General features: G+C 42.2%; 1 protein-coding gene across 1 annotated transcript; it reads right to left on the bottom strand.

The window, feature by feature from the left end:
* Nucleotides 1–52: 52 nt before the first annotated feature.
* On the bottom strand, nucleotides 53–13,164 carry ivns1abp (influenza virus NS1A binding protein). The gene is made up of 15 exons (XM_022765493.1): nucleotides 12,995–13,164; nucleotides 7,867–8,155; nucleotides 7,492–7,625; nucleotides 6,664–6,833; nucleotides 6,473–6,548; nucleotides 6,187–6,360; nucleotides 4,936–5,061; nucleotides 3,232–3,342; nucleotides 2,484–2,625; nucleotides 1,990–2,214; nucleotides 1,549–1,670; nucleotides 1,144–1,270; nucleotides 890–1,021; nucleotides 521–694; nucleotides 53–358 (listed from the first exon to the last, which is right to left on the bottom strand). Exons 3-15 carry the CDS (start codon nucleotides 7,600–7,602, stop codon nucleotides 96–98), a joined length of 1,953 nt encoding a protein of 650 aa, XP_022621214.1. The 5' UTR covers nucleotides 7,603–7,625; nucleotides 7,867–8,155; nucleotides 12,995–13,164; the 3' UTR covers nucleotides 53–95.
* Nucleotides 13,165–14,047: the final 883 nt, after the last annotated feature.

The raw sequence follows: 14,047 nt of genomic DNA, 5'->3' as shown, positions 1-14,047 counted from the left end.
TTACGTCACTAAGCCTGTTAGTTTGGAAAACGGTGAAGCACTGTGAAACTCCCCAACCCCACCCCCCTCCCTCCTCCTCCCTGTCTTCCCCCCCTTCAATCAGAGAGGGGAGACAGGGGCTTGGCACAGTCGTTCCACTCGTCTGTCTCAGGGTTGTACACCTCCACCGTGTTGAGGAACTCGTTCCCGTCAAAGCCACCCACGGCGTAGATGGTTTCGCCCAGCATGGCCACCCCTGCGTTGCTGCGTGAAGATGTCATGCTACCCAGCATTCTCCACTCATTGCGAGCGGGGTCATACACCTCCACACAGCGGAGTGCATGAGAGCCATCGAAGCCACCAACAACAAACAGTTTGCCTGGACAGAATGAGAGACATCAACATCAGAGAACTACCTCTTTACAACATGAAACTTTGTCAGCTTCCCACATGACATTATGTTCATCTACTAAATACACGCCACAAAGGTTGCAACTTATGAATGCTTCAATCAGCATCCATGTTTTGGTCGTGGGCTTACCTGCATGGACGGCAACGCCGGCTCCCCTGCGAGCGACGTTCATGGGAGCTATGAGGGTCCAAGTGTTGTTCTCAGGGTTGTAGCGTTCCACAGTGTTCAGGCAGTTCCACGACTCCGCCCCTCCAATCACATACATGAAGCCTTCCAACTCACACACTGCTGCCTGGTGCCTCCCTGGAAAAAAAATTGCTTCATGAATACAATTTTTCATTTCTCCTCAGGATGCAAATTTCACTAGACTAACACCAGCCTTCACGCCCATCAACAAACGACAAAAAAAAAAAAAAAAATACAAAGACGTGTCTCAAAAATGTGTATCAATCTTAATGAAATGTGGTGGAGTGTACATGGGACGGTGTGGACACATACTGATGTTAAGGGAGGCACAGTTGGACCAGGTTTTGGTCACAGGGTCAAAAGCATCACAGTTCTTCAGGCCCTTCTGCCCGCAGGGGTCCGACCCTCCCACAACATAGAGTTTGTTGTTCAAGGAGCAGACACCTTTAAACAGAGAAGACAGGAATGAACTAAACCAGATACAAAGTTAAAAGAGTCTTCTTCATTTTTCTTAGAGATCATGATATGCATCAATCAGCTCATTAAAACTTGCAGAAGGGACTGACCTGCATTGCAGCGGTTTGTCCTTAGCTCTGGTACTTGAGCCCACTCATCAGCATGTGGGTCGTATGACTCCCCACAGCTCAGCTCGTCAGAATGCCCATTTGAACCTCCAATCACGTACAGTTGACCCTGTGAGAGGTTCCAATGGACAAGTCATGAGGTGATACATAAACGTGACACTAAAATACTCATATAAATTTTTGTTGCCTTATATACTTGGGACCTACTAACATTAAGGTAACTGAATTTAGAAACCAAACTATTTGAACAGGTAGCAGGTAAGTATTTGCACAAGACAAGGGAAACCTGTTTGCACATGGAGTAGGTGCAATTCTAGGCCAATATTCAAAGTGTCACTTTATTGTAGAGTCAATAACTCTGAGATAAAGATGAATGATGTACTGTACCATGAGTACAGCCATCTGGAATCGAGCCCTTGGAGTCCGCATGGGAGCGATGAAGGTCCAGCGGTCCTCTTTGGGGTCATAACACTCAACAGTCCTCAGACACTCCTCTCTGTTGTAGCCTCCTGCAAGATCAGGAAGATGTACCAGGATCAGACTTAAAGAATACTGTGTTTCCTTTGCACTTTTTTTCTCCCCATATTTAAACTGAAAATAAATGGTCAGCCTGACTAAAGAAGTTTAAGCCCAACAAAAACCAAGTTTCAGTTTAGGCATTGATGCTACACAAGGAAGTGAGCACCTTAAGGTCATTTTGTCACTGAATATTAAGTCAGGAGTGCATGTAGCTATAGAGTATGTGAAGACGGACCTACATATAGCTCTACCAATGATATACCTCACACGATAACAGACTTTTTATTTAAATCTTGTTGTAGTACCAACCTGCTGCGATGAGTCTTCCATTCAGGGCTGCAGTGCCCAGGCCGGAGCGAGCATAATGCATGGGAGAGAGCGGGTGCTCCTCCAGCTCCTCAGGCTGAGCCTCAAAGCTGAGGCTCTTCATCAGGCAGGGGGTGGCAGAGGGAGAGGTCTGAGGGCTGTTGCGACCATGCAAGAAGATCACACACAGCACACTGTCCAGCACAGCCAGACACAGGTAGGTGTTGTCTGGAGGAAAGATTTAAGATTTTTAGTCTCTTGAGGGGGAAAAAAAAAGGTTTTGAGATTAAGCTCATAATTCTAGGAGGAAAAAATAAACTGAAACAAATTCCAGAAGTTAAATCCAAATTAAGATCCTATGCCTTTTCAAGTAAAGTGGTTTAGTTTTCAAGTCTTAAAGCCACCAGACTTTTGAATTTAATCTCACCTATTGTTATTGTGCAGCATCTGAGAGACTTGTGCACATACAGCACATGTAATTCATAAAACACACTTACTTGTGGTCTTCTCAGAGGCAATGTACTTCCACTCTCTCCTGGCGGTCTGTTTGGGGGCATTTGCTGCTTGGTTGGAGGGCGACAGGCTTCCTGAGGAGCTGCAGCTCATCTGTCTCTGGGTGCTCTCTCGTACTGGTTTCTTCTGCAAGAGCACAGCGCAGCTACAGAAGCCAAGCTTGCACCACAGGCCCACCCGTGGCTAAAACCACCTAATAATACCCAACCTACGCTTTGATCCAGCTGGTCTAATGTAGACGTGACATAATGAACCTGAATTAATCTTGTCCCGAGTATGTACTGAAATCTCAAGCCATCTGAAGCCAACAACACAGCACTGCAAACTGTCTCAGACCACGCTACAGCACACAGTTCAGTCACAACTCAAAAATACTGTAGAGGGTAAAAAAAAAAAAAAAAAAAGGCAGAGACAGCCATCACTGCCCACACTCAACTGGTTGAGATTAGCTTTTAAAAAAAAAAAAAAATCAAATATGGTTTTAATATGTGCTCAACAGCATAGCCAGGCAGGCATCATAGCTCGTTTCTTGCTAATCTACAGACATCAGCTTTTACATTGTGGCTAAACTGTGCTATTAAATGAGCCATATTTACTTCAAGCCAGGCACAGGTTGTGTAGTATTTTTATGCATGGCCAGGCACAAGCTGTACAGTAAAGCTACACACTGCCAAGCTCAATGTGGTAGAGACTTCATTTCAGTGAAGCCAGGCACAAGCTGCTGTTGAGTACCTGCACAAACTGAAGGTGGTCCTCCTCGCCACCAAACACCTCACTGTGCCCCTCAATCACCAGCCCTCCATCCACCAGTTTATGGTCAGGTGAGTAGTACAGCGTTTGCACCTGAAAGACAAACAGGAACAACACACCTATGTGGCTGTCTCCATGGCAACACACTGAGAGCCCCAGCATAAGGGGGAGAAAGGGGGAGGAGGAGGGGGGGGTGCTGTGCTGTGCAGTGCTGTGAAGAGAAGGAGGGGGGGGAAGGGAACGAAAGCCTGGATCTTCAGTCTCTTGAGTGCAAAGCTTCCTTTAAAAAGACAAACGCTGTTGCCACTGCAAAGAGTGGGTTAAATGTTTGAACTCAAGAAGGTATCTGACAGTGACTCTTCTTAATTTGCATCTAAAAAAAGAGGGAGCTGGTGATGAATTAAAGGCTGCATCTGGAAAAATCTTCTGAAGAAAGAAGAAGAGGATGATGAGGGGCTGCATGTGGCCCTCTTTCCCCCTGTGCTGCTTGGAAACCGGTCCTCTAGCTGAAGAAGTTGGTCATTGTGATTGCAGCCACAATAGGCAGTCAAATCCAGATGACTAAAGACAGTAGTGTTGTTGTAACAACCATCAAGCTATTGCTTGAACATTACAGATTAAATCCAGGTTTCATGAGAGATTAAATCCAACAAGAAATAAAAGCAAAACTACACTTGTTCTGCTGAGGCCAGACAAAATAACTGAGGAAATAGATTGAAGTCACTCAGTTGTCCATCTCATGGGAAAATTTTTTAGAAGAGGATAAAAGGAAAAGGCTCCTATAAGATTTTAGAATGTGAGAAGTGCAGAAGGTTAACAATTAATTTGTTGTCTTGCGAAATATATATTTTCTCTAAAGAAATCACCATGCTTATGTGAAATGCCGTTTTCTGTCCAATGCCCAATTTGAGTGTTTCTTTAACATAACCGGATAGATAGACCTGTATTAGCATGCACTGTTATGTGCTGCAAAGGGACATACAATTAATTCTATTTGTTGCTAAAGGTTTGAGAAATGTTTTCTTTTAAATGCAGAAATGGGATGCATCTGTATGTATGGCATGGACAGATGGGAGCACAGTGTTGGCTGCAAAGAGAGGCTGCTGAGAGGCAGTAGTGCTCCTCTCCTCCCTCTCTTTTCTCTGACTCATTACCCTGGTGGCTCAGTCCTGGCTCCTCAGTCTGGTCTCCTGCTGCTGCTAATAAACCTACAGGAGAGATAAATCAATGGGGAGGAGTGCCTGTTAGTGCTGGAGCAACAAACACGCACCTGTTCAGATAGTAAAGTGGCAGTGAGACAGCAGAATCAGGGGTCAGACCTTTGAGAACCTGTGTTTTTGTGTTTCAGCGGAGAACAGCACTGTAATACTCAGATGGGGTTGTATGTAAACCAACCACATACCCAAAAGAGAACAGTGGAAACAAAAAACAAGAGCAAACAGCAGCTCTTTTTGGCTCACCTCTAATGTGTAGTATGGGTCAGGGGTACAGAGTTTCTTACTGCAAAAACCTCAACAAATCACAGGGAAAAAAAGAACAGTCCTGACATAGCAGCATGACAATGGCATGCTATTTCTATTCCAGTCCCCTTAATGACTTCTTGATGTCAAAAACAGGAGTCAGAAGGAGGGGAAGGGGCAGGTTAGTATCAAAGATTGACCTGAGAGTTGCATGACTAGTACTGACCTCCTCCATCAGTCGTTCCAATTGGTCTCCATTCTCCCAAAGGCTACGCTGCACCCAGTTGAGCACCTTTGAGTAGAGCTTGCCATTGCTGGGCAGTGTCAGGTTGTCTTCTAGCATTACTTCTAACTGTAAACACAGTTAGAAAACAGGAGTTAGATTCATGCACAGCAGGAATAACGCAAATCAGTACCATGACATTTACTACCAGGAAAACTTAATCTTACTGGCTGATTGCTAATTTACCTGAGCCTTAGGAGCACTTGACTCATTACTTTGTTACTGGATGAAATGTATTTGAAATGTCCAAAAGAGAAAGGGACTGGTTTGAATGGTGAAGACCCAAGTTGCTGTTTTTTGTCTTCTCTTTAAATAAGCGTAATCATTTTCCTTTGTTTCTTCAAATGACCCAAGGGGGACTCCAGCAATTACCTAATGGGCTAAATAGCTGTCAGTCATTGATCATAATCATCAATGCAGGCCATTTAACAAGTTTGTGGTTGACTTTACCATTGGATTTTCACTACGAACTAGGACTGCAACAAACAAATGGTTTACTAATAGATAATTTTTCCAATTAATCATTTTTTAATTTGGAATCTTTAAGTTTCCAAAATAAATATCAAGTGTTAGTGTTGGTCCAAAGTGATATCTTCAGATTTTTTTGGCCCAATACTCAAAAGCCTCAGGATAATCAATTTACAGTGACATAATTGAGAAGCTGTAATTAACAAATGTTTTATGTTAAAATCCTAAATCAGGGCCCTGATTAATGGAGGCCTAACAGTAAACATGTTTAGGTTCCAACCCAACACAGCTCCAGGTGATTTATCCGACTTAAAACAGCCTCAGACAGTTGACTCGGTAAAGTACCTTGTGTAGTCCTCACATTGAACACAAACCCACACTATGTAACCCGCCTACAACAAGGCCTTAATATTGCATATGTCTAAGCCCCCTGCCCTTAATACACTCTTAGCTGGCTTTAGCAGTAGGAAAATCTATAAGAGGCACACCTTCATACTAAGTGTTGTTAATCTCATGTCAAAGTCAGAAAGGTAAAAATATAAAGCTTAAGCCAGTATTTGTTATTCAACACAAAACCTCCAACACTGGCTAGAGCAAAGAGGGACTAAAATAGACAACTGCCAGCAACCAATGGCCTGGTAGCTTCATGATTAAAGAATGGCTCCAACTCTAAATTAGGTATCAAGTACTTGTACAAAAGTCTTATATTATAGTTTTATCTAGTACCTTGAGGCGGGGAAGTTTGAGGAAGTCCTCCTGTTCAGACACTTCCAGTAGATGGTCTTGGATAAAGGCGTCGACCTTGGCCAAAACTCTGGCATCTCCCATAGAGCTGGCAAAGTTACGAAAGGAGATGGCGTTCTGGGAATCCATCTTAGACAGCAGGTAGTCGCCACAAATCTGAGAAGTGAGTGTGAGATGTTGTAGTAAATTACATGTTTAATTTCTGCATTTTGAAGGATCAAGTTAAAACTCACTGGATTTGAATCGAGGCACACAAACAACAACATACCTGTTTGACTCGCTCCATCTTGAACCTTTTTGCTGCTGAATAAACTTCCTTGACCAGCTCTTTGTCTGCCTTTAGTCTGTGTTGTGCACAGAAAACAAAGAAAACAAGGCTGTAAATCATTTTCAAATGTTGAGAATTTTGCAATGATAAGATCAGGGACAAAAAGGTCAAAGGCCAAATGTGCTACTAACTGGGCAGTATAGGCATAGTTGAGCAAGATCTCCACAGCCTCTGGGTCCAAGTCCTCAAAAGTGACATGTGAGACCCCGTGAGGCTCAATGTCACTATTAAAGATCTCAAACAGGTAGGGACTGCAGCAAGCCAGAACAGCACGGTGAGCCATCAGCTCATGACCACACACCTGGACAAATGAAGAGAGAAAACAAACATTTAAATAAATTTAAATAAAATCTAAATTAATCAAATAAATTATCTATGTTCTTAAAGGACGATACTGATAGAAAACAATGATATATGAAATCCATGATATTGATCTGCAGAGAGAGTCTGCCTATCATAAAAAAGCAACATGATCAGTAGTTAAAAATTAGGAGACGAAAATTATTAGGGATTAGATCCTCTTGTTAAAATAAAGCTACTTCCTGATTGGCTGCAAAAGTCTTTCCAAAAGGTCTTATCATACAAATGGTGGGAACAGGTTCTCACACTTGAGGTATGAGAGCAGTGGGAACAACAGAAAACATCAACATAAATAAGTCTTTTTTTTAGTCTCCAAGTTTGACTCACCTGGAATATGAACAAAATAGATAACATTCATCACTCTGCCCCGTGGAACTATGCAGCATATCTCTTTAACTAAACACATGTTTAGCTTGCTTGGACATATTGTGCGTCTCAAACTGTTTTGTATTCTCAAACATGTTTTAACATTTTATCCTCTACGGTGACCTTGCCGCACTGCTCTTATGTTTCACAGAATGATTCAGTGGCTTCCCTGAAAAAGTGCAACAGCCCATGTGTGTGAGTGTGTGTGAGTGTGTGCTTGCATTAAACCGTACCTGCAGTCTAACATCACAGAACTGACCACTCTTTCTCAGAGCATTCATTTTGGCCACAGTAGAATCCAGGAAACTCTCATCCTCAAAGATTAAATAACCATTTGGAATCATCTTGGTGAATTTTGATGGTATGCCTGAAGAGGAAAGATTAAAAAAAAAAAAATTAAAAATTAAAAAAAAAAGAATTATTCTTTTATACATAAAACAATACTACCCAGCATGCTCATCTTCTGCACCCTTTCCAACATGTTTTCAGTTGTGCAACATTGTAATAGCTGGCTTTATTAATTGATGACCAGAGAGAGGATTAGGATTAGGTGCCTGTAATGTGCATTGTGCATTATAATCTGTCCTATGCATTAGTCATGGCCTTACCTAATACAGAATAATGCAAATCCAGGGAAGTACCACTGCTGAGAGTAGAACAGGAACCAAAGGTAGGCAAAGCAGACTGAGATCACAGGGGAACTAAGTCTTCTTCACCCAAGGAGAGGGATGGGAATTTGTCAGAAGAAATGCCAGTCGACTACACGGGCGTGATCAGTAGGGAGAGGGGGATCAGCCGCACGGACAAACTATCAGGCTTGAAGCGACTGTAATCAAGTCCTTGGGATCCCGTTGGCTATAGAGTTGTACTTATTCTGTGTTGGTCATACATTATAACCTAGGGAAAAAAGGAGAAAGGGGACATGAGTTTTGTTAATTATTCTTACGTAGAAAAAGTGCAAACATCTTATTTTGAAATTCATGCTGCCTATTCTTGGCTCTCAGGCAATGCTAGCATGAGTCAGGTCCACGTGGTAAATCAAGGCGACCTCGCGCATGGGATGGCAGATGAGAACACTGTCCGCCCTCCCTCCTCCTCCTCCACTCTTTCAGCGTCCTTTTCACAAGCCAAACATTTTCCAAACATACACATAGAACTCACAATGTTTCCATATTCCCCACATGCATACAAAATTCAAGGACAGACGATCTGATTCAAGATACATTGACTTCATCTCATTATCCTCATCAAGATCAGGAAGAAAACTGGAATTCTGCATTTTATTCCAGTATGCTGTACACCAAAAGCCATACAGTGTTGGTAGCTAAGCCCACGCATTTGATACTCCTCCCTTATAACAGTCTCCATTAAGCGCTTCAAATCTCCACACCTGCTGCTACGTCCCACCAGGCAAAGCAAGACCGTTTAATCCGTCTCATGCCTTCAGCTCTGTCTCCACTCTCTCTGAAGCAAGGCCACTCCAGCCCTATCTTATGTGACAAGCCCCTTTGGCTGGCTCCTCCCTACAGGAACTCTTTCATTCAAGCACTGACCTATAAGGAAAACGCAGCAGGAAGGAACTTATGGCAGCATTTCCAAAGCCAGTCAATTGGTTAGATAGAGTGATGGTCTGGTTTTTTATGCAACTGCATGGCTGCACTATGAATTCTGGTTGGCAATCCTAGGTGCTCCATAACACATGCAACCGTGGACCGCAAGCCCCACCCACATATGCATGTCACATCCAATAGATATCATCCCACACCTCTCCATCTCAAGATATCTTATTCCGCTATTTACAGAGTTTGGATTTCACTAGCCGTAAAGCTTAAAGGCAGCTCAAAATGAGCGAAACAAAAGTGCACTAAATTAACTTGTACCAACAAAAATGAACACAACTGACCTAACTTCAGGCCTAACCACATCACCATTATGCCATCTGCAGTCCGAAGCTCCATAAATAAATTATACTGCAATTCCAACATTTTTATCACCATCTCAGATGGGAAGAGAAGACAAGACAGACCACAGCAGCTGCCCCAGTGTGAAACTGTATCCACACGCCATGTGACAAGGCTTTCCTCGGTAGCCTAGCTTTGTGTGATTTACTCAACTGCTGCACATGTAATGTACTTGACACTATCATCTGTCAGGTTTCAGATACCAGCATATGAATCATAGTGTAAGAAAAGAGGCATTTTACAATCTTCTAGTCAAGCACACAGCGAGAATATAAAACAAAGACTTTATAATTAAACTGATTCTTTAATCTTGTGGGAGCGTTATCTATAACCTTTTATTGTCCAGCTGCACTAAACACAATCCATGAGTAGACTTCAGTTTATATAGTTATCTGCTAGCACAATACAGACAATGTAAAAGACAGCCAGAGTGACATTGAAGCAGGCAAACAGTACACTCTTTGTATGCTGCTGAAATAATAACCATCTGCTCCACAGTCAGATGGTTTGGAGGTAAGGTATACAAACACATTCTTGCAAACCCAGGTCCATTTGTGACAGGCACTTTTGTACTGAAGTAATATTTTTCTCTGAAATTTGTTTTCATTTGACAAAAAAAAAAATGTTTGGGTTGTAAGACATCGCCGCACTTCGAATTCAGCGACAGTTATTTTCTGCTGCCATGAGTTATGCCATTTCGGTAAATAATCCCTTTAACAGCAGAACATGTTGAAAAGGGGACAAGCAATTGCTTTAACAAGAAAATCACAATGCCGCCAAAATCTAGCTTTACATATTTCCCTCCCAGATAAAACAACATTATGCAAGTTGATGACTTGTGTGCCAATCATCAGAAACTACCGTCTATCCAATATTTAAAATCACCCACATTGTACAAATACATGTACTTAGCCAGATCGAAAAAACAAAATACTCAAATCCAGTGACCTACTAAACTCAAAACCACACTGCACAGCGGGAGCTTAATAACCACAAGTCAAGTATCAGAAGGAAAAAAGGAAGAATTATATTGAGATTGTACTATTTAGCCTCACAGTTTTTAAACTCTTTTTTTATCCCTTTACCCTTTTGACAACAGTTACACAGTACAGTGCGAAGAGAAAATAAAAAGGACAGAATGTACAAGTAGTGGGTGATGCCAACGTCACTGAAGGGGGAGAGGGAATAAAATGAACTATGAAAAATTTATTGGATTGCTCTAAAAAAGGTACATTGCACTATTTGACAACACTCACCATTAGCAGAATTTTGTTTGACAGTTTCCTATCCGAAGCCATGCGAATGACAGTTAAACACACACTGAACATTCAAGGGCGTCATACTGCTCTACGGTTATGGGTTTGGCAAAGATGTGTGAAAGGCGGTAAAACTACCAAGATAAGACTGCTGGGATGCGTGCCACACATTTTGATGGGCAAATGCGCGAGCACGAGGGCACATCTTAGAATGTAGTCTTTTTGCAATGCACTCAACTGTATTTTCAGTAAGGTTGGCATGGCAAGCTATAATTTACCCTGTCCGTGTGTGGATGGAGGGAACACTGACCCAGTTTTGAGTGCTTACGCAACATCTGGCAGAAGACTCCTTGTGAAGGCTCAAATGCTGAACTCCTCCACATGGTTCCACCACACTTGCCTGTTGCCTTGTTTCCCTCTCATTTCTCCACCTAACACTTAACCAACAGGCACTGCCAGGCAAACTATGCCGTCAGTTCTCTAGACAATTCTTTCTTAATACAGAGCTGCTGCCGTAATCACAGCTGTGATATGGATATTGTATAATAATCTTCTAATAATAATAATCTACACCATCACCAGTGTTACTTTGGGAACCAGCAAACAGGAACTAAGGTATGAAGTCTGGCTACATGAAAAATGCTGTGTTCAGCCTATCACACACTGCCTGTGTATTAAATTGTTTCTTTCTAGGGAAATGGTTAGCCCTTTGGTCACTTCTGTGGACCTAACACTCATAACTGAAAACTAGACAGAATGGTGAAATAACAATTATCCAGATCAGGTCAGTAAGTGAACAAATGTTATTTATACACAAAACTGCCAGGCAGACTTTGAGCTGGATATGTTGATCTATGGGCATGCGCTTGACAACCAGGGAACAAAGAAGAAAGAACAAAAGCCTGAAAGAGAAAGAGTGAGATTGTTCCCAAATTTGTCACAGAGGGTAGCTCTGAATGTATTTTCTCTCTCCATTTTTCCATCTGATTAGTCAGGCACAAAAGTGCAGGTCTGACACTTAACAATCAATGCTTGTTTGACACCCCTCCAGTGGTGAAAAGAGGCACTGCCAGATATTTCACCCAGTTTTACTGTGTGGAAATTTACCACTTAAATTTACCACATCTTGAAAACCTTGCTCTAATAAGACCGTGAGATAAGTGAAGGAGGAAGCAAACACTGCATAAAACACGCACACTTGAACAGGACAGCGGAACGCTGACATACTATAATAACTCAAATGCAACAACAGATGACAATGAAAATGAGGAAAAAGTCAAATGCGTTTTGAGAAATCAGAATCACCCTGCCCACATTCAAAAAACTAGAATTGATTTCCTCGTAATTAATTAAAATATGAAAATGTCTGAGCATTACGACTTAAGATAGTGAAGATGTTAGATGACGTTAGAAAAAAAAAATTCTCTTTTCATAAAATCATGAATCTACAGTGTGTTATTTTGGGAAATTTCCACGTGGTTTCCATCCTCACAACCGGATTAACAGAACAGTCGGTCAAATACTGCCATGGCACAAGGTAACATGGAGCCAGGAGCCTATTTTCTAAAGCTCTTCAGGCTAGGCGATTTCCTTAACTAGACAATCGATACAGTACCGCCGATCATGCTCAACGTCGACAGCAAAAGTGAGGCATCAATTTTATGTCAAGACTGGTCACAGCCCATAAAATCTGACACAATATGGCACTGAATGGAGGGTGAGTAAAGGACAGGATGTACCCATGCTACGTTATCCACCCTGCCATCCCCCAGTGGGCAAGTCTTACAATTGGACATGTATTCCATGTTTGTCCATTCGCTGCAAAGCAATGCCATTCATCTCTCTGCCTCCTCCTCTGGTGGAGTAATGTACTAGGGCCATGATGTCTGGCGGTGTGCCAGAAGTAATTTAGCTACTCTGTACATGCATCCCGCCACCAGAAACTGGGTCAGGAAGAACCCCCCCAACGAATCTGCTTAACTTGCAGACAATACAAACACTTAAGCTTAAAGGCGAGGCAGGTATGTGGCTGGTGCCGAGCAGCCTGAAGAGGGATGGAGACGCTTGGAAGCTAGCGCATGTTAGCCTACTAGCAAGGCAACCTGCTGCTATGGGGAGCCATGAGACAGCCACACCGGCTTAATTACCATGGCGAATACATTCAGTCGTTGTCATGTGTCCCTATCCAATGCGAGAATTAGCTTCCGTTAGCTGGCAATTTGAGCTAAACATCCGTGTCGTTAATAATCTCTAGATGTAAGGTTATGCGGAAAGTGGCGGTTTGTGTGACGCTGTTCGCGCCAGTAACGTTAAGAGGCATTCATTTCCAGTAGTTTCCACCCAATCTAAGCAAAGACACCAGTTTTCTACCATTCATTTTATGCCATAATTAATACGTGGCTAAAGAATGATGGCCACATAAGCACCTACTGTTACCAGTAACTGATTTCATGGTTTCTCCACGTGTGACTTGACAAAGACACAAAACAGCATAATTTAGACAAAAATCAAATTCTTACCTGAGGCGTTTGACAACAAACGATATTAGACATATTTAATGTGAATTCAGAGTTGGTTGGTTCTGGTAAAAGCAAAGACGCAACGCGGCTATAGGCACGGCTGGCTCCGGTACTGGTAGGCGTTTGTTCCCGCTAAATAGGAGAAGCACGTCCACTCTCCTTCTAGTCAGGACTAGCTCTGACAGGATGGGGGCGGTGACAGTGAAGCGCGATTACGACAAAAGCTTAGCGAGCGCCACGCTGCCTGTGACGCAAGCGACGGTGGGCGGTCCTATTTTGCCTACCGGAAGTGACCAAATCCATCCAGGGTGAAATACAGTGTATGGGGGAATAAATGGGAAAAAATGTGAAAGCTGATGTTGCCTCTTGTGTTGTTTTCTTTCAGAAATTATAATTTACCAACCCTCAAAAGCTGAGATACAATTCTGTGTGACAGTAACAGTGACAGTAACAGTCACAGTAAAAGGTGGAAAAAGTATTCAGCTCCTTTACTGAAAGTACAGGTTCACACCTTTTAAGACAGTATATTTAAGACAAGAATTAGGCACTAATATGAATCTTGAAGTAGGTTTTGCCTGTCCTATTGATATCAGCCATAAAACATCTTCCTAATGCCATCTCAATGGAAGTGACAATGGACAATATTCACAGTCCCTTTTCCGTGTAAAAAAGTATTTTCCAAAGTTTATCTGAAGCGTACATGAGCCTTCAGTGTTCTGTATTAAACAAATCAGTTTGGTATCTTCCAAAGTAGTAGTAGTATAAAATTTCCTCTTATTGTTACAATCCTTTGTCTGTCTGATTCTACTGCATTCAGATCAGTTGAAGAAAGGAAGGAAGGAAAGAGGGAGGGAACATAAAAGAAAAGAAGGAAATTGGATAAATAAAGATACATAGAAGAATGGAAGGAAATTAAAACAGATCACGAATGAAGTGGCTCAAAACATAGTTCTTGACTAGATGTAGAAAGTAATGAATAACCAACTTTGCCCTCAAACATGATGTCAGAGTGCAGGTGAGCTTTAACAGTGCCCCAGCATCTGCTTAGTAGGA

The sequence above is a fragment of the Seriola dumerili genome, unplaced genomic scaffold (genome assembly GCF_002260705.1).
Source record: "Seriola dumerili isolate Sdu_G_001 unplaced genomic scaffold, Sdu_1.0 BDQW01000002.1, whole genome shotgun sequence".
NCBI classification, from domain to species: domain Eukaryota; kingdom Metazoa; phylum Chordata; class Actinopteri; order Carangiformes; family Carangidae; genus Seriola; species Seriola dumerili.
The sequence above is the reverse complement of the archived record's forward strand: the minus strand, read 5'-3'. Positions and strand labels throughout refer to the sequence as shown.

Excerpts from the sequence above, each read along its gene's own strand:
- ivns1abp (XM_022765493.1), bottom strand. The coding sequence starts at position 7,602 with ATGATTCCAAATGGTTATTTAATCTTTGAGGATGAGAGTTTCCTGGAT. Across the intron at positions 1,671-1,989 it reads TGGAAGACTCATCGCAGCAG|GAGGCTACAACAGAGAGGAG; the intron begins GTTGGTACTACA and ends CTGATCTTGCAG. Across the intron at positions 695-889 it reads CTGTGCCTCCCTTAACATCA|GGAGGCACCAGGCAGCAGTG; the intron begins GTATGTGTCCAC and ends TTTTTTTTCCAG.